The 19,171-nt window shown below is 36.0% G+C and overlaps 1 protein-coding gene across 7 annotated transcripts in view; it reads right to left on the bottom strand.

Annotated features, from left to right (window-relative positions):
- grin2bb (glutamate receptor, ionotropic, N-methyl D-aspartate 2B, genome duplicate b) overlaps nt 1-19,171 on the bottom strand; it is a 130,914-nt gene that overhangs the window by 6,639 nt on the left and 105,104 nt on the right. For all 7 annotated transcript variants that reach the window (XM_048196527.1, XM_048196526.1, XM_048196531.1 and 4 more), the window contains 9 exons: nt 15,031-15,145; nt 14,568-14,776; nt 13,079-13,250; nt 11,154-11,307; nt 10,927-11,052; nt 8,887-9,116; nt 7,650-7,810; nt 6,132-6,319; nt 2,505-2,743 (listed from right to left, as the gene is read on the bottom strand). In XM_048196527.1, coding sequence (XP_048052484.1) covers nt 2,505-2,743; nt 6,132-6,319; nt 7,650-7,810; nt 8,887-9,116; nt 10,927-11,052; nt 11,154-11,307; nt 13,079-13,250; nt 14,568-14,776; nt 15,031-15,145 — 1,594 coding nt within the window. The remainder of the gene's footprint in view (nt 1-2,504; nt 2,744-6,131; nt 6,320-7,649; nt 7,811-8,886; nt 9,117-10,926; nt 11,053-11,153; nt 11,308-13,078; nt 13,251-14,567; nt 14,777-15,030; nt 15,146-19,171) is intronic.

Raw genomic sequence — 19,171 nt, 5'->3', positions numbered from 1 at the left:
GAGGAAAAAATAATTATTATACACTTTGAAAACTTATTTGAGGGATTTCCTTTATCACGTCATGTTTAAAATGAACAGTTTATCCATCACTGCCTTTAATCTTTTGACATCATAAATACAAGAGGAGAAAAGGGAAAATGAGGGAGTCATGAAGAGATGAAAAGAGTGAGAGAAAAACAGAATGGAATAAGTTCAAGAAAGAGAAACGGCAGGGGCGAAAGAGGTTGTGATTGATGATGACATGGTGACAGGGTTGCAGTAACTCTGTGGTTTTGACTGCCTATCAATGTCTTCAATCAATGTGATTAAAATTCAGCTGACACCACTGTGTCTACTCCTCTGTGTTTCTCCTTCATCACTGCCATGACAAATTAATTACACAATATTCTAATAAACCTCTCCAGCTCATTCACCATGATGCAGATTTACTGCATTTTAATCCATTTATCTGTGTAGTTTTGGCTGTATTTTATCAAACTCATTTCTTAATGGCAAATGTGTTATTGTTAGACTGGCTGGGAGTCAAAATACTTCATTATCTTTTAAACTGTTGGGTGTTTCCATTTATATCCGCACTATAATGGAATGTCTTTTAAAATTCTTTTTTTTTTTTTAAATATAAACCATGAAAACCTTTTCATAACAAATAATAAATGAAACACATGTGGAACAAATAGAATTCTCCTCAAAACATTTCAAAGGCTAAAGGTTACTCTTCTACTGGCGATCTGTCCCTCCAGTGAGGCAACATGTCAGAAATGTTTCCTGTCTTGCTCTTAGTCACACTTAGTGTCTATCCACTCTTGTGCATTTTTTTTTTCCCTCTTTTCTTTATGTTCCTCTTATCTCCTCTACCTTCTGTTTTTTTTTTTGTAACTCAGGTCATCCTTCCCAGTGTGACTCTTATTCTCATTCATCTCCTGACCCTTCAATCTGATTGGGTTGGAACATATTCTCCATTCAGTGTTATCTTATTTCTTTTTCTCTTTCTCTTGAGAGGTGCCATTCTCTCCCATTTTGTCTTTTTCCCTCTATTCATTTTAGATTCTTCTTACCCCCACCACAGCAACACTGCTTTAGCTAGTGTTCAAACACGCATCTACATCTCAAAGGGAAATATATCTAGTAAGAAAATCAGTTTCTTATGTGTGTACTTGTAGCTGGGGAAACTGGTCATGCAAATTGCCCTGTTGGCTAACAGACCAGTATAGTAATAATAATTCTTCCTGTTAGCCTCAATAATTTGTGAACTCAGGTAAACCCAGGCTTATCTTTGAGTCACTTGCCAATATAGTCAGATAAACTGATATTTACTTCCTCTGTGTTCATCCCAGACATTATGTGGGTCATGGCACCACTCCAAATTGCTTGAGGCATGATTTGATGTCCGAATGTCTAGAATGAGAGACTCCTGCTTTGGCCTGTTAGCTCAAGATCAGGGGTCTGATTTATAAATACTACATATGCACAAAATGGGCACTGAAAGTGTTTGGCATTTCCCCCAACAAAACATATTCACATATACACCACAATTGTCAAAATTATACCCCTCTCAAGTATGGAGTTAAGCCCTTAAATCAAATGTAATCATCATCCAGAAGTTTCAGTCTTGAGATCTAATGATTCTAATGTAAAGGAAATGCTTATACACTTTTTACATTTACATTTTTTTTTAAATTGTTTTTACACAGCAAAATTATTTTCTTAATCAGTATATTTGTGTTGTTTCCAGTAAAAATACTTAAACTTCCTTAAAACAGTAAAATTCACTCAAGAGCCAAAAGGAGCCAATTGTATAAAGTTATGCTTAAAGCTATTAAAATAATAAAAACTTACAGTCAAGATACATTTGAAAGATGTGAAAACACATCTTAATACTTCTCATGTAAATTTATCTTGTTTTAAAGTTGGCATAAAATAGAAATTTACACTTTTTTCTAAATGCATGTTAGAGATCTTACCGTGAACCATTCATTTGGGCATATGTTTAATTATTATATATATATTATTAATTTAATAGTTTAATTATTATATATAATATAATTAGTTTTATTATTATTTATTATTATTATTATTATTTTTTGACCAAAATGTCATAATTGGATCTTCCGTTGAAAACAACAAGCTTTCTCTCTGGTGACATATGCAGAACTTATTCGCTCCTGCGAGCTTGCCTTTATCTGTCTCAACTATTGAATTTAATGCCCACATCTCAAAATCCAATGAACAACCTAATCCCCACCCTACTTCCCCTAGATCTGTTGGTACATCTGTTTCATTGCAACTTTAAGGGTAGGAAAGATATTTTTACTGGGAAGCAAGACAAAGACATTAATTAAGAAAATGATTAGCAGAGTGTAATATCTCTTATCTGTGCTCCTAGTCTCCAAAGCTTCAAGAACTAATTGAACTCAGTAGGCTGTTGGCTCCATAATAATAGATGAGTCAACCCTTGTGGTTGTTTGCCTGCAGATCAAAGGTTCAAAAGTAAACCTGCCACTCACCCTGCTGATGGAGAAGGTGATGCCGGGCTTGCCCGAGCACACACCCATGAAGCAGAATCGCAGTTGCCAGTAGAAGAGGTGCTCTGCGATGAATGTGATAAGGGACAGGGCCATTGCAGCTCCCAGCATGTAGAACACACCTGCCATGTTGTCTACATCCAGCTGACTGCTCATCACCTCATTTTTCTCATTGTGGCAGATGCCAGTCAGCCACAGGGCCTCAAGTTCCTCCATCTCACCTACAAAGAGACAGGAAAAAGATTGCTAATTTCTAAAGTTTGGTTTGTATGTGTGTTAGAAAAAGAGAGTGACTATTTGTGAATCTTTACATTTTTTTCTTGCTGTCTCTCTCGCTGTGTGTTTTGTGTTTGTGGCCTTTGAGAGCTTTCGAGCTTTACCGTTAGCAGACGTGTCTGTTCACTTTGTCTATCCGTGACGATTTCAGCAGTGCATTTATTTCGAGCCCCCACAAAACTGTGCACAGTAAACAAATTATGGCCCCTCCGAAGTGTAACATTTGTCATGACGGATTAATCCAAACTCATAAGCACTGAAGCTCTCTTCTCATTAATGATTGCTTATGGGAGTCGCTTGAGATTTGGTTCCCAGCTCTAATAAGGGCCCTGAGGGGCCTGACAGCCCGCATAGGAGGGACAGGATCAAACTCCAAAACACCATTTGGTGTCCTGCAGGTCTGTCTTTAGGGGTAAATGCAGATATACACAAATATATTCAAAAACACACATGCAAAAGATTCCATCCATTCAGTGGCTGCATTTCTATTTCATACTGGGAACTTTACCTTGTGACTTAAGCCTTCAAATCCGTCAAAAGCCCAACACCTATGTAAGGGTGAATGTGCGCGCGGGTGTTTGCATGCTGTGCCGTTGCATTCATGTGTACCTACATGTATATGTCACACAGTTGATGCCTTCCCAGTGTACTTTTGAGATAACACAAGTGCCCCCTTGACACTTGCAAATAGGAATCTATTCCTGCTCCTGGATCATATGCTGGCTTATATAACAACATGTGATACACCCAACTGTACCTTTACATGCCATACCACTGTCAGTGTGCCGAACTAAGGTGCACTGCCTGCTTGTCAATATGCTCACTGTGCCACTAATCTATTCTAACGCGTCCCGCTAGTGTGACATACCCATGCATGCATGTGGAATCACTAAGTATGGGATATATATTATATAAATGTATCTAAATGACAATCTTATTTTGTAAGGATTTTGTATGACTGTGCCCGTATATCTATAAACTCTCCTTACAATATATCATCCTGGATGTCTAAAATTATTAACACTGTTTATGCATGTATGCGGTGCATAGGGCATATTCTGCATGTGTCTTTGGATGTGTTCCAAACAGCTTGTCATCTCGGATGCTGTTTGGGGAAGAGAGGATGATTTCCAGAAATGGCCTCTGGATCTGGATTACTAGTAGGTTCTAAAGGAAATCTCTCAAATCAAAATGAATAGAAAATGTGGAGATCTATTGCTGTTACAGTACAGCTATTGCAGTTACTTTGTACACTATATTAGTACACTATTTAAAATTTAGTACAGCTACTGCTAGTATAAACTGTACATACACACACTACCGTTCAAAAGTTTGGGGTTGGCAATTAAAAAAAATTTAACCAAGGCTGCATTTTATTTGATTTAGAAATACAGTAAAACAGTAATATTGTGAAATATGCTTACAAGTTAAATATTTAAACTATTTGAATACATTTTAAAATTTACTTTTTTCCTCCTTTGGCAAAGCTGAATTTTCAGCATCATTGCTCCAGTCTTCAGTGTCACATGATCCTTCAGAAATCATTCTAATATGCTGATTTGGGCAAGATACAGTACATTTCTTGCTGAAAACAGTTGTGTTAATTTCTTTTAAAAAACTGCTGCAGTAAATCTGCTTCATATTGGCAGATCTCATATTTCTGTCAACAATTTTGATTGCATCTTCCCCCCACCCATTTCTAATACAACTATATGATCTATTTTAATCATCACAAATGCAAGGTAATATCCATTGTGCAAATACACAAATATGAAAGGAAAACTCAGTAAGACACCTTCAGTTTGACACTTTGGGCCCTATTTTAATGATCTAAGCACATGGTCAAAAGCGCACAGCGCAAGTGCACTTAGGGCGTGTCCGAATCTACTTTTGCTAGTTTAAGGACGGGAAAAATGGTCGGTGCGCCCGGCGCATGGTCTAAAAGGGTTGTCCCTATTCTCTTAATGAGACATGGGTGTGTATTGGGCGTAACGCGTAATAAACCAACCAGGGTCTCGTCTCCAATTCACTTTAAAAGCCAGTTGCGCTCACGCCATGGCGTATTTGCTATTTACAAGGCAGAATTTGCAAGCGGAATAACTGAACGCGTCTATAGTGAGGAAATGGATCTGCTCGTGCTCGAGATTAAAGTGCGTGAGCGACCATCTACAGGCCTTACCTTTATGCATACAATAATAATCTTTTACATTGTAATTTTTAATATTTGGCATGTTTGTGTGCTGCTGCACTTCCCTGTGTGTATAATAAGCAGAATGTATGCATGTTGTGCAATCGCATATAGGCGCATATTACTAACGTGCTCTTTAAAAACAAAACAAATATTGTGCCATTGACTTTAGACTAGGTTTCAGTTGATCAATAGCACAGTCTATTTCAGTTGCCTCAAAATAGTAATGCGCCAACAATGCGCCTGAACACACCTTGTTTTCAGACCAGCACGCCCATGGGCGCACAAATGGGCGCAAATGCATTTGCTATTTAAACAACGTGGCGCAGGACGTGAAAATGATAACTGCGTCGGGCTGAAACTAGCAAAAAGCACTTGCATCTCGCCTGGCACCGCATTGCACCAGGTGTATGATAGGGCACTGTATGTTGCTTTGTTAAGCTTTGAATCACCTGTAATATCTGTGTAAACCATATAATTTATATTATTACAAAGCATATTATGAGAAAAATCCTTGATGATTTGATGAGTACAGCAATTCAATATTAGCTTTATTATGCTTTAACAGAATGTGAATCTCACACAAAGGAAGCTTTGAAAAACAGGCTGCCATATTTTCACACATCTAATACCATTTTGTGTGGCATACTTGTTGGCGTACTAACAGACAGTGTAGGCACTTGTCATCTCTTGCCAGGTATTCTTCAAAACTGTTTGCCTTGAGGGCACATTGAGAACCATTTAAAGAAGAAGTGAATGAAGTAAACATCTCAAGCTGTGAATTCTCTACACATTCACGCCACTTTTGTCAACAGCATTTCAGTGCAAAAACCTGTCTTATTCACTAACCACCCACAATCCGTTTTAACCAGGCTCTGTCTGCTATCTGTTATAGCCTCCCATCATACAAATTGTGCTTAGCAGAATTTTGGGGCGTTAGTGGGATTACCAGATTTGCAGAATTTTTTAGTGAATCGGATGGCAACAATAAAACAGATACAGATAAAACAACTCAGACAATACAGATTAATTCTTAGTGAATTTTGTCTTTAAGTTTAAGATAATTCATGCAGATTAAAACTGGCTAATGTATCAAAATCATCTAATGAAATGACAAATTGAAAAAAGAAATAGACAATATTTACCATCTCCAAAAAGCTGCAGAATGGCGAGGTCCACTGCCCTCTTCCAGCCCGAGTCTTTCTGAATGGCAATGCCATACCCTGTAGTAGCAAAGATGTAACCACTGCCAATGGTCACTAGTTTACAGCCCTCATCACGTCCGGCCATGTAGTTCAAGACCGCTGCATCGTAGATAAATGCATCCAATTTACTACACGGGACGAGAGAGAGGAGTAATATGTTAGAATGTCAAAATATTTTCAGTATTATTGATACAATATAATAGTTTTTGTTAATATTTTGAATTAGATTTTTTTATATTCTGTTTCCATTTTTTAATTTTAAATTTTTAGTAATTTTGTTTTGTAATTTTTATTAGTTTTTTAAAGATGTCTATATACTTTTTATTAAGTTTTAGTTTATTTAGATTTAGTTTATTTAGTTTTAGTTATTTTAGTACTTCAACTTAAACTAAAAGAAAATGAGAAAAGTTGCCTTGGCACCTAGCTGAAAATTAAAAAATAGTATTTCAGTTCATGTTTATTTTATTTTATTTCAAGTAACGAAAATGCTTTTTTAATACAGTTTTAGTTAATGATAATAACCCTGTGCCAAACACATCTGAGTTTCTTCAAATACGAAGTATTCGTAGTAAAAAGACATATTTCAAGGGCCCTGTATCTTACAGGATACAAGGGATAGGCAAACTTAGATATGGGTTGACAGAAAATAGGAAAAAAATATTACCTTAGTAGTGTGGTGTTCTAAACTGTCTAAAACTTTTAAAATTTTAAGTCTAAAAATTATATATATATATATATAAAATATTATTTATTGTTTGTAACTTTTGTTCATGTTAACTAATGTACTGTATTTAACTGTTAACAAATGGAACCCTTTTGTAAACTGTTACCAATAAAACTGAAAAATAAATTTTTTAAATAATCAATTTGTTTTTTATTATTATTCGAGGTGTATTCAGTCATTTCCCCTCATTACAATGTTTTATATGTTTAACAAAAGAATAATGGTTAAAAAAATGTTTCAAATGATGTATGCTCACATGGTATGAAGGCTCCTAATGAACACTTTTTTATGTAGCTTTTACATAAAGCGCGTTGCGTCCTATGAGCTGTCATGTTGAAATCACATGACCAGCTAAAACTATATACTTTATCCTGGTAACTGTTATTACAAGTCCAAGATGACTGTCATATCGGCCAGCACAACATAAACAAAAATTACTGAGTGCCTCTTTAAAATGTCCACAGTTAGTACTGATAAAATAAAGGATTGCAGAAACCAGTTCCATGTTGAATCATTCTTCTACCAATCAGCATCTCCAAACAAAGTCCCTCCAGGACGCCTCATTTTGATGCTATTATCAGTCCAGAGTTCATCCACCCACTCACCCACTGTACTTACTGCTGTCCTACAAGCTTTTAATCTCCCTGTCTTCCCCTCTTTTTGTCTTCCCACCCTTTAACATTCTTTTCATGCAGATATTATCTCTCTCAATCTTTCTCTTTTTTCGTTCTCACCCCGTCTTCAGGCTGTGGAGGGCCTCGTTTACGTTTTTCTGGTGGAAGCTGGTCATATAGCTGTGCATCTCCTTGTAGTTATTCCTTATGTTTCTCTCGGTGCTGCCATTGGGCACAGTACCGAACCGGAACGGAGGGGAAAAGTCATTCGGATGTTGAAACTTGATAAGAGAGAGAAAAATATATATATATAACTCAGCAGTGTCCACACTGTCAATGAACACTCAAGGGACAAAGTGTGAAGAGAGGTGTCATTTCAAAAAACCTTAAAGATACAACAGATCTCTTTTCTCCACCATTCATAACAGAACTATTTCCTGTGTAAATACATGGACTATGTTCTCTAGACACTCAAAGCTTTGCCAGACATAAAAAGTAAAGCATGACTTAGAGTAAAAAACTAAACCTCACCACATCAATTATTAAACGGGCTACAGCACCCTCTCAGAGTCAAATCTTGTTTTCTGTTTCATAGCGGTTGGCGAATTCACATTAGCCCAATTTTTTCCACACAAAGACGACAGAAAAACAAAAACAAATTACCGCTAAACCAGTCAGCATGTGGTTGCCCAAATATGTCATCAGTCATTTGAGGACCATAAACAGTAGTATTAGGATTTCATAAGCAAAACCGTGCAGTGTAAGCATGCATGGATTCACGTATTCCCAGTTAAGAACATAAAATGGCAAGTTTTTTTTTTTTTTTTTTAAATTCACCTTTTACACAGGTGAATTGTGAAAAAAGAAAGATAATTTCCAAACATTTTTGACTAACACAGATTCAGTCACATATACTCCCACCCCAAACCCGTGTCACTGGTTAAACCATAAACTGACATGTCAGATCGCTCAAATAAAGCGGTTTTAAAGCGTCAGAGGCACAGAAAACCTACAAATGCCCTACAGCTGACAGAAGAACATATTATAACACAAATTACACAGAGCACCTTAAATATTGCATCATTTATTGGCTAGTCTGTGTGAATTAACCTTAGCTGTTTAACACCAAGGATGAAGTAGAATCTGGTGTATCAAGTCAAGTCACGTTCAGTTCAAGGCAGTCTTCGGAGAAGAAAAAAAAAAAAAAAAAAACAGCTTATTATGTCCTTAGAGTTGGAATTGATCTAATTTTTTGACAGTAGGATAAATGAGATTAACGAGTACTATATTATTAATAACAGCTGCCCATGGTTCACTTTTGCACATGCTGCTGAATTAAACCAATAAACACTGTTACCTTTTTATCACTCAGGCCAGTCACCTGGTCCACATATTCCTCTTGAATCATAAATGCGGCCAGGTTGGCAGTGTAGCTGGCCAGGAAAATCACAGCGAAGAAGGCCCAGACTGATACCATGATCTTGCTAGTAGTGCCTTTGGGGTTCTGCACAGGCACAGAGTTATTGAAGACCAAACCCCAAAGTAGCCAAATAGCTTTTCCAATGGTGAAGGAGGGACCGCCAGGCTCTGATTGTGAGTAAAGAGGTAGAGAAATTGAAATTATTTAGTTATTACCTAATAATTTAATAGGAATCAGAGGAGTAAAAGGGCAGATGAAGAAAATGGCTGTCTGTAATAAATAGACATAAATGAACTATTCAGTTTTGATTTTAATCGAATTTAACGAATCAATACTATTCAGAGAAGCAGTACATTGCTGAGCATGAAAACAGGTAATACAAAATGGAAAGATGACATAATGGCCCAAACTATAAGAATACATATATTAGAGCTGTCAAAAATTGATTATTCGTCATTAACCGCATCTAACATTAAAGTTTGTAAAAAAAAAAAAAAAAATTATATATATATATAAATCACACAAGTAGTGAGCACAGCTGTGATTCGACCATAGGCATGAGGCCGCATGCCGAGCGTGCCGATACACAGCCATATCGCACAGCTACGAGTGTGATATTGCATTTATACAACAGTTCGACGGCATGTGTGTAAATAAATAAGAACAATAACGGAGTGTCTTTAAAAACCCTCTTTTGTGAGGAAATACTTCCTTCCGCCACAGATTCAAATCTCAAGTTGACAGTTTAACAGTTAAGCCCAAGCCTCCATTACTTATTCTGAAACGTCATTTTAAAACTAGTAACGAAGGAACATTGAGTCGCTTCATTGAAACTCATTGTAATATGTAGAGTATTACGAGAGCTGGAGAGATCGCCTGAGTGAGTGTATTACCTGCATCTAGCTGATATTCTTCAGGTCAATCTTATAATCACAAAATCAGTTTGAATGTCTGCTGAGGAAAGTGAAATCTTTGTCTTTGTCCTTTTAACATTTAGCATGACATTCCCATGACAGCGCTAGTCAATGTATTTACTGGCTAGTCAAGTCAGTTGCATCTTGTAAGATGTTTAAAGTAAAAACAACGTCCTTGTTTCCTTGTTTCAGTCTATTTCAAATATAAAAGTCTTTGCGACTGACTGACTCACTCATAAAGATTGCCGCCATCTCATGGCGTATTAATGTAACTTTCACTGAAGTCGCAATCACTTACAGACTCTTTCTCAATGCCAAAAAATATGGCATGTTATTTATATAAAATATTATTTATTGAACAATAATATTTAAATTAGCAACAATAGTATAATATAAGAGTATAAGAAGTAAAATAGGAAATAAACACAAGCAAACAGTTTAGTCAAACGTACAAAAGCAGCGCTCTAGTTAGTACAGGATTTAATTTCAAAGTAAATATAGAGATATAAAACTTAATATAGCCCTTAAGTCAAATCTATTAGCTCTGGAACAAGTAATAGATTAATAAGACCAAAGATTGCCCGTTTGATATACCCAAAATGAAGTATACCTCATGTTTAAACACTATCTACATAAGAGTCAACGGCAAATTCCCGAAGGACTGGCCGAGATGAAGCTGTTCTCTGGAGCTCGCATCTCTGAAAGTGTCTAAACAAATTTTCAAATAGGCACTATGTTTACATATAAATCGTATATCTGAGGTCTAAACAACTATATTCTCGCCTAAAAAAAAACTACATTCTGTTACAAAATAATAGTAGTATCTATAAAAATATGGTGGGTTTGCTCGTTCGCCATGACACTTGCTCTGAGAATGCTGACAGCGGAGTGACTCAAAAGTTGAAACTATTCCCGTGGTGATACTGGTAGAATATCGCATGGCTGGAAAGACCTCTCGGCCAATCAGAATCGAGAACCAGAAAGATCCCATATATATATAATTATGTATCAAGGTGTTAGGTATAAGGGTGATACATTTATATGTGTGTGCGTGTGTGCACACCTCGTCCGTCTGCCAAGCAGCGATTATAGCCAACAGGACTGAAGTACTCAAAGACGAAGACAGCCACGGCTGAAACTATCAACAGCATAACGAACATCATTACCCAGACATCAGCGCTGAAGGGCTCTGAGAGCAAAAAAAGAAGGGAAGACAAATTATTAATGAAGAGTGCACTTGAGTGTGGAATTTTATCTTGAATTCCCTTACAGTGTGTATTTAGTACTTACCTAAAAAGGCAGAAGGAGACACTGTGCCATTGCTACGAGAGACCATGACACTAATCCCTGTCTCTATGAAGGGCACAGAGAAGTCAATGACCTCTGACCTCTCTTCATTTATGGTCAGGGACCCCACTGCCATGTGGGCATTCTTAAGCACCACCTAGACGTGAAGACAGAGACAGGACAGTTATATCCATCTTGTACTAGTCTAGGCATGCCACAATAGAGGGGGGGAAAGTATCAGTGTGAAAAGAAAAAGGTGAAAGAAAGATAAAATGGGAACTAGTGAATGAGAAAACCATGAAAAAAAAAAAAAAAAAAACATGACTGTGAGACCAAGGAAAGCAGAAATCAGGTTACTTCCTACACTGGGTCGCAGTAGCTTTTAATAGCCATTTCTCCTTCTTTTCAACCTTTCCCTAATCACCACTTCTCCAAACCCATCACTTGTCCAGGTATATTTAGAGTTACATATAAGAGGCCTCCAGTGATATAGGAAAATGGGACAAAACAGAGTTAATAAGGTGATTGTACACTACAGAAAGGCTCTGTCTACATCAGGACTACTCAAGGGGCCACAAAGCCCGGATCCCTTTTAGCCTCCAGGGCCACACTCCTAATTTTTATAGTGCCTCTGTTATATTAATGAGGCTACTGAGTATTACACACTTGCACAGCCACACATAAAACTAAATGGCTTCCATTATAATCAATGAAGCTGTACTGTAAGCACTCGTCTGTGGCACAGTTTGCAGAGTGGACTATAGATTTCCACTTGGTGTCAGATTTTATAAATTGTACTGTGGGTTTACCATGGTATATAGCAGAATCTCAAAAAACATGCAGGCGTGAAAACGCCCCGCGGGCTGCATCTTGAGTAGTGTTATTCCATATCCTATTTTCTTTCTCTGTCTTTTCAAAATATGAGACCATATTTTGCATATTTGTTTGAGTCTGTGTTGCGTTATAGCATCTACCTCTGAACATAGACATGTCTTGGAGCATCAGATCTCGTAAAGACATTAAGTAAACATAAAGCAAGCTACTAAAAGTCTGCGACTCCAAATGTCGTGCAGTTCTGAGAGGATTCATATGACTAGGACCGAAAGGGAACTGCATAACATTCATTCCAACTGTGGATTTACATATGATCCGGTAACTCATATTATTTCTCATCTGAATTAATGCACCAGCTGTATTTTCCCTTGGGCTTGTGCAAACTCACTTGCTCACATTTTCTCTCTCTTTCATCTGTTTTTGTCATGAGAGATACTGTTCAGATTTTCATTTTTTGAAAATAATATATAATCAGAAATCCATTGATGCTCCAGAGCCATGTCCTAGCGGTTACTGCGCATTATCTGTAACTAAAACAATTAAAAAAAAAAAACATTCACTTGAAATAAAATAAACAAACAGAAAACACTAAATTACTAAAATAACTAAAACTAAAAATAAAAAAAACTATAGACACTGTATTTAAAAAAGAACTAATAAAAATGACAAAAAACAAAATTACTAAAACTTTAACTAAAATGAAACTGAAAACAGAAAATATAAAATTTAAATTTAATTCAAAATATTAACAAACCTATATTAGTATATCTACAATATTAATGTCTATGTCGCTCATTCAAGCATGCGAGTTTGAGTCTGGCTCGCAACATTCCCTGATCCAGTTTCCCCTTTTAATCACAAAATTTACAGTCATTTAACAACATTTCTCAAACTGTTTTGAGAAAATTATTATTTTCATTAGTATAACAAAACCAAAGCATACAGTTTTCTCTCATCCATCATATGCAGTGTGGTAGAATAGATAGAAAAATGATCCAGCAAGTTCCTGGATGATAAACAGCCTATTCAAACCCAAACTCTAGGTGTTTGATGAGAACCAGTAGTTTTCTTACTAAAAGCATTTTGAAACTAACCTCTCCAACCATGCCATTCCATGTGCCATTGATCTTTTTGCCATGCTTCCCATTGGTCACCAAGTAGAGATCGTAGGTGAATTTTACAGACTTGGCGATCTTTTTGAGGATGTCTATACAGAAGCCCTTGCAACAGCGTTTAATGTAGATCCCTGAATCTCCTGTCTGATTTCTAGGGACAGGAAAAACAAAAAGAAAAAAAAGTGAGAAGATTAATGTTAGTGCAGGAAGTTATTTTTCTACATAGTGAGGACGTTTAACAAATTTTGCCTCGGCTGTTTATCAATCTTTGATCAAAATACCATTTCATAATAAATCTGCATCTGAAGAAATCAGTCAATGAGTCAACATAACATCAAAATGATTAATGACCACTGCACTTTCTATTGCATTATCTATAATAGTACAAGGCGACTTAAATTTGTCAAAATTCACAATAATCTTGAATAATTTCTCAGAAATGAGTTTTAGCAGCAATTTATTACAAGAATGCTAAATGAATTCAACAGATATTTTATAATCACTATTACAAAGACACAAGATACCAGTTTTAAACCTTGAATAAATCATTGTTTTACATTGACTGTACAATAACGTAAACACCACACGTTCTTACTATATGATATAATCGAGTCCTGACAGTGACAGAGCACTTTGAATTTAAAAACTGAATGTATTTGTATCTGTACTTAATGCTCTCATGAGACAATCTGCATTTCGGCAGTCCAGATTAATGACTGATCTCATACAATGTCTGGGTTTCCATCCAAACGTGAAGTTCGCAAAAAAACAACAAAAAAACAAAAACAAAAAAAGGTTGCGAATTAGGTGCGTTTCCATCAAGTTGTTCGAGATGACAGTGGTATTGGTAACCTAGTAACCAACATTAAATAAAACACAATCAGCAGAAACAGCTGATTAGTTCCGTGGGGTTAATGTTCGCTACGTCCTAATTTATTAGGCAAATGCGTTTCCATCTCCCATTATTCGCATTAACTCTTTTTCGTCAAAAACCACCTCAAGCGAGCATAAAACCTTTTTTGCAAATTAAGGGATTTCTTTTCTGAAAATTGCCGTTTCCATCACTCGTTTCTGATGCGATACTTCAAAATGCGCATAAAAACAGGGTGATGGAAACTGATGGAAATCTAAACTGAGATATTTTACCTATATTATGTAGTTTTATCCATCCTGACATGGTTAAACAAATCTTTACAGACATACAGTGTGGTGAAACATTCACTTGAATTTCTTAGTATTTTATTTCTCTTAGTATTTGGAATTTTTAAAAATCCTAAAACCTGTTTATTTCCAGGTTTAAATTACATTTTGACTCATTGTGGTCCAAGATTTTTGGCCCCACAATATTCATCTACGATTTAATCAAAGTTTTTAAACATCTACTGTGAAAATCTGAGATGAGTCTAAACTTTGAACCGAACTGCAGCACATTTCCTCAATATCTGTACTGTTTCTATGTGATCCTCACTGGAGTTTGAGCTGTTTTCTGCACGGCACTGTATTCCTCATGCAGGTGCCACTGAGGGGGTCGACATCCTCCACAATAACAAATGGAGCCTCCTCCAGCGTAACAATGGACAGGTGGTCATCCTCTCGCTCCCCAGCATCCGAGTACAGCTCGAACCGAGGCCACACGTGGTACTTCATTGTCAGAGACCCGTTCTCCCATTTACCGACCTGTGAAAGTGCAAAGAGGGCAAGATGAGAGCTGAAGCTGAGAGAAGGATAACAAGTGACATAATGAGAGGGTGTTGAGGTTGAAGTGGCTAAGACTGGATTAGTGCGGGCTAAATTTGAGGACGGCAGAAATCTTGAATTAAGATGAAGAGAGATAAAGAGTAAATGAAGGTTGATAATTACATCAGGGAACTGTGCAGTCATGAGTTAAGAGAAATCAAGAGAGAAAAGGTGAAATGAGCAGAGATACCCACCCTGTCATACTGCCTCTCCTTATCTAACAGTATAATAACCAACTTTGGGTGCATCTGAAAACCGTCCTCGCTAAAGGAGAGGTTGCGCCCTTCAAATGTCACATTCATGAGGTACCTGAAGAGAAAACAAAGGGAATATATCAGACCAAGCACATTTGATGGTTATTAACACAAAGGCACCTCCCTTGTTCAGCACAAATATTTTCAGAACAAGTCAAAGCAATCTACAGGATCCCTCAATGTCAGCATTTTACATGGCTTTCCAGTTTACCTATAGCGTGTGGGTTTCTATACACTATCCACATATGTCCACGCACATTTATAATGCAGGAAAGCAGGTTTGTTGCTAGAGGCTACAGCAAATAATATTCACAATGGCGAATGTGAATCTGGCAGCCTCCTGGTCACAAAACCATTATTATGACTTTTAAATCCACTCAGTTGGAGAGTCTTGAGGAACTGCTATGGCCTTCACCTTAACAAAATACAATGAACCCAATATAATTGTAAGTTAATAATCCAGGGAAAACCATTTATTAGAAGTGAGTAATATTACATGCCAGTTTTTTTTCTAATACCTGATATCTTAGCCTTCAAGTAAGCCATCCAAGAGTGCATTAATAGTAGCTCATTTCTTGAAAGTAGCACATTTAAACCAGTTTAGAATGTAATTCTTTGAACGTTGTTGCATCTTTGGCTTCCTATTTGCTTGTACTGGATACTGTGGATGAGACAGCAAGCACTGCATGGTGAATAGTTTCATCCAAATGTCAACCTTTCTCCAAAAACAGCATGCTTGACCCCTATCACTTAGGAATTAAATCTTGTCACGCAACCTTACCAGCCAGAGCGTCTTGACACTGCACAGATCTGCCTTTAGCTTTTGACATGGTCAACCACAAACTGCTCATTTCAGTGCTGATAGAATTAGCTAATTTACTGGTTAATTTACTACTTTCATAACAGATCATGATAAGTTAGCAAGAAAACCTCAGTTTCTGTCCCTTAAACCTGGAGTCCCTCATGGTTCAGTATTTGGTCCTTTAATGTTTTCCATCTACATCAGACCGCCATCTAATGACAGTGTACGTTTGATTCTTCCTCACTGGTCCACCAGAATTTTCCAAATAACATCTTCAAGTTCATACAGAATGCTTTCATCCGAGTTGTAATTAACCTCTGTTGTAATTAACCTCTTTTGTGTCACTAACCTACTCCACAAACAAATTTGGCCAGAGCTTAATGGACTGTCTTAATGGACTTACTGACCTCATCTAGCACTTAGACATCTGTACTGCATAAACAATGTTTTAGCATTCTTATATTGTGTTGTTCTTCTTGTTGCCCTTGAGATCTAACTTAGCACTTGAATTCTTAGTATTCTCAGCAACATTTTTAGCATTTGTCACTTATGTGATATGCAAATTCATAGATTTATAATACATAATACATGAATATAAATATAACACGTATGCAGTAATAAAAAAGAATATACAAATTAAATCAAAACCCATCAGTAACATTATAAAATATTCATTAGTGGAGGACACGGCTAGTTGTAATAAGAGCTACATACACTTTTTCGAAGTTGTAAATAAAACAAAGATTATTGGAGTACATTTACAAGAAATTACTATTTCAATCTTTTTACTTTACACATTTAATTCAATGTGTTATTTGCTGTTTCTTTGTAATGATCAGGGTTGGGGAGTAACAAAATACATGTAACTTAGTTACGTATTTAAAAAACAAAATTTAAGTAACTGTATTTCATTACAGTTACATTTTAAATGGGTGGTAATCAAATTACAGTTACATCCAAAATGTATTTTAGATCACCAAAGTGATTACTTTGAATTTTAATGTCATTTATTTCATTTAAATATTCTTGTAAACTTTGATGGGCAATTCATGTAAACAGCAGTTGGTGATTCTCTGGCTCTGACACTGCAAAAGCATCCTAAGCTACAGTTCTGTTCATAAGTTTCATACCCCTTGCAAAATATGCAACATTTTAATAATTTTAACAAAATAAGAGGGATCATAAAAATTGCATGTTATTTTTATTAGTACTGTCCTGAATAAGCTATTTCACATAACAGATATTTACATATACTCCAGAAGACAAAATGACTGAATTTATAAAAATTGCCCCATTCAAAAATGTACATAATCTTGAATCTTAACTGTCTGTCAACTGGATGATCCATGACTATTTTCATGTTTTGCAATAGTTGTTTGTGAGTCCCTTTTAATTGTAAAAAGAAAAAGGTAATTGTGACTTTTTATCTCACAATTCTGACTTTTTTTCTCTCAGAATTGCAAGATATAAACTCACAATTGCAAGTTATAAAGGCAGAATTGCATGATAAAATTCTGAATATTGAAATCCTGACATTTTTCTAGAAAATTGCAAGTTTATATCACAATTCTGATCTTTTCTTGCAATTCTGACTATTTTAAATTGCGAGTTCATATCACAATTCTGACATCTTTTCTTGCAATTCTGACCTTTTTCTAGAAAATTTGGTTTATATCACAATTCTGACATCTTTTCTTGCAATTCTGACTTTTTCTAGAAAATTGAGAGTTTATATCACAATTCTGATCTTTTCTCGCAATTATGACTTTTTTCTAGAAATTTGCGAGTTTATCACAATTCTTATCTTTTCTCGCAATTCAGACTTTTTCTAAAAAATTGTGAGTTTTTATCACAATTCTGACATCTTTTCTCGCAATTCTACCTTTTTTTTCTAGAAAATTTCTCACTGACTTTATAACTCGCAATTGCAACTTTATATCACGCAATTCTGAGAAAAAAGTCGGATCACAATTACCTTGTTTTTGTGTTACATACTTATTAATATTCCAAAGTATTCTAAAGTATTTAGATTAAGTTACAAAACTTGGGTAATCTAACGAAATGTGTTACAAATTACTTTTTAAAGCATGTATTTTGTAATCTGTAGTGAAATACATTTGAAAAGTAACCTTCCCAGCCCTGGCAATCATTTGTGAAGTCTTCTAGCCATTTCCAATAAAAATTGTAAATCCTACTCCAAATTCTTTTCAGAATCCTACACAAATGTAACTTTTCTCTAGCAGAATTTTTGCTATATCTGTATACATAAAATGAATGAGTTATTTTGATTAACTATGTAATTTATAATTTGATATATTTTATGTTACGTTTTTTGCTATTTCATGAAATGTTTCATCATCAATATTTGTTAAATGAACTGAATCTGAATTCCTGGGGAATAACAGTGGAAATGTTCGATAACTTTTTTGCAGCCAAGACTTATACAGAAACTGACTTGTATAAAAAAAAAACCTATACAGAAAAAAAATTATATTTGAAAACTAGCCCGTTTTACCTACTGATAAATAGGAAACCGTGCTTTTTCCATTTATTTTTCCTTTTCCATTAATTCACCCTATCGTGTCTCAAACACAACATAAAACCCCCACAGTAATAAAGGACATCAGCAGTAAAACATCATGAAAATGAATCACATGGACAAGTTCTACGTCGTTTCCCATTTCTGCCATTAGGGTGTTAAATTTATGACGTAGAAGAACTGACCCAATTTAGACTGACTGTAAATCAGTCTGTAGTCAGGTGCGTGTGTGTTTGTGCCCTTGAGCAGCGATACGCGCACAGATTTTCATCATGACATGAGCATCATGTATGTGTGTCAACAAGTTTTGTGTCAGAGCCAGTGAAAACTCTCTGCTGCACTCCTCGCTCTCTTGCCTCCATCTGTGGGCTGTCGTCGCCATGACAACAATCGGCCTCACGAAAACGACTCACCATACAAGAAATAAATATCTGCTCTAAACAAGAGAACATGAAAGAGAAGTATACAAATAGAGAGAGGCTAGAGAGAAGAATGTCCAAACAAATAGTGAGTATGTTTAATGCATGCACAATGGAGTACGATTGTAGAGCAATGTTGTACAGAACAACACAAAAAATGTGCTCCTGGATGGAGGTCTATAACATCTGGGGAAAGCTAACCGTTAGCATTGCCATTCATCTCAATGGCAGTTGCTCATCTGACACAGGAAGTAAAGCACCATGGGTCCACGGGAGGCGCAGGAAAATGATTTTGAAAAATATGAAAAATATTTTGTTTGC

The sequence above is a fragment of the Megalobrama amblycephala genome, linkage group LG7 (assembly GCF_018812025.1).
Source record: "Megalobrama amblycephala isolate DHTTF-2021 linkage group LG7, ASM1881202v1, whole genome shotgun sequence".
Taxonomy (NCBI): Eukaryota; Metazoa; Chordata; class Actinopteri; order Cypriniformes; family Xenocyprididae; genus Megalobrama; species Megalobrama amblycephala.
The sequence above is the reverse complement of the archived record's forward strand: the minus strand, read 5'-3'. Positions and strand labels throughout refer to the sequence as shown.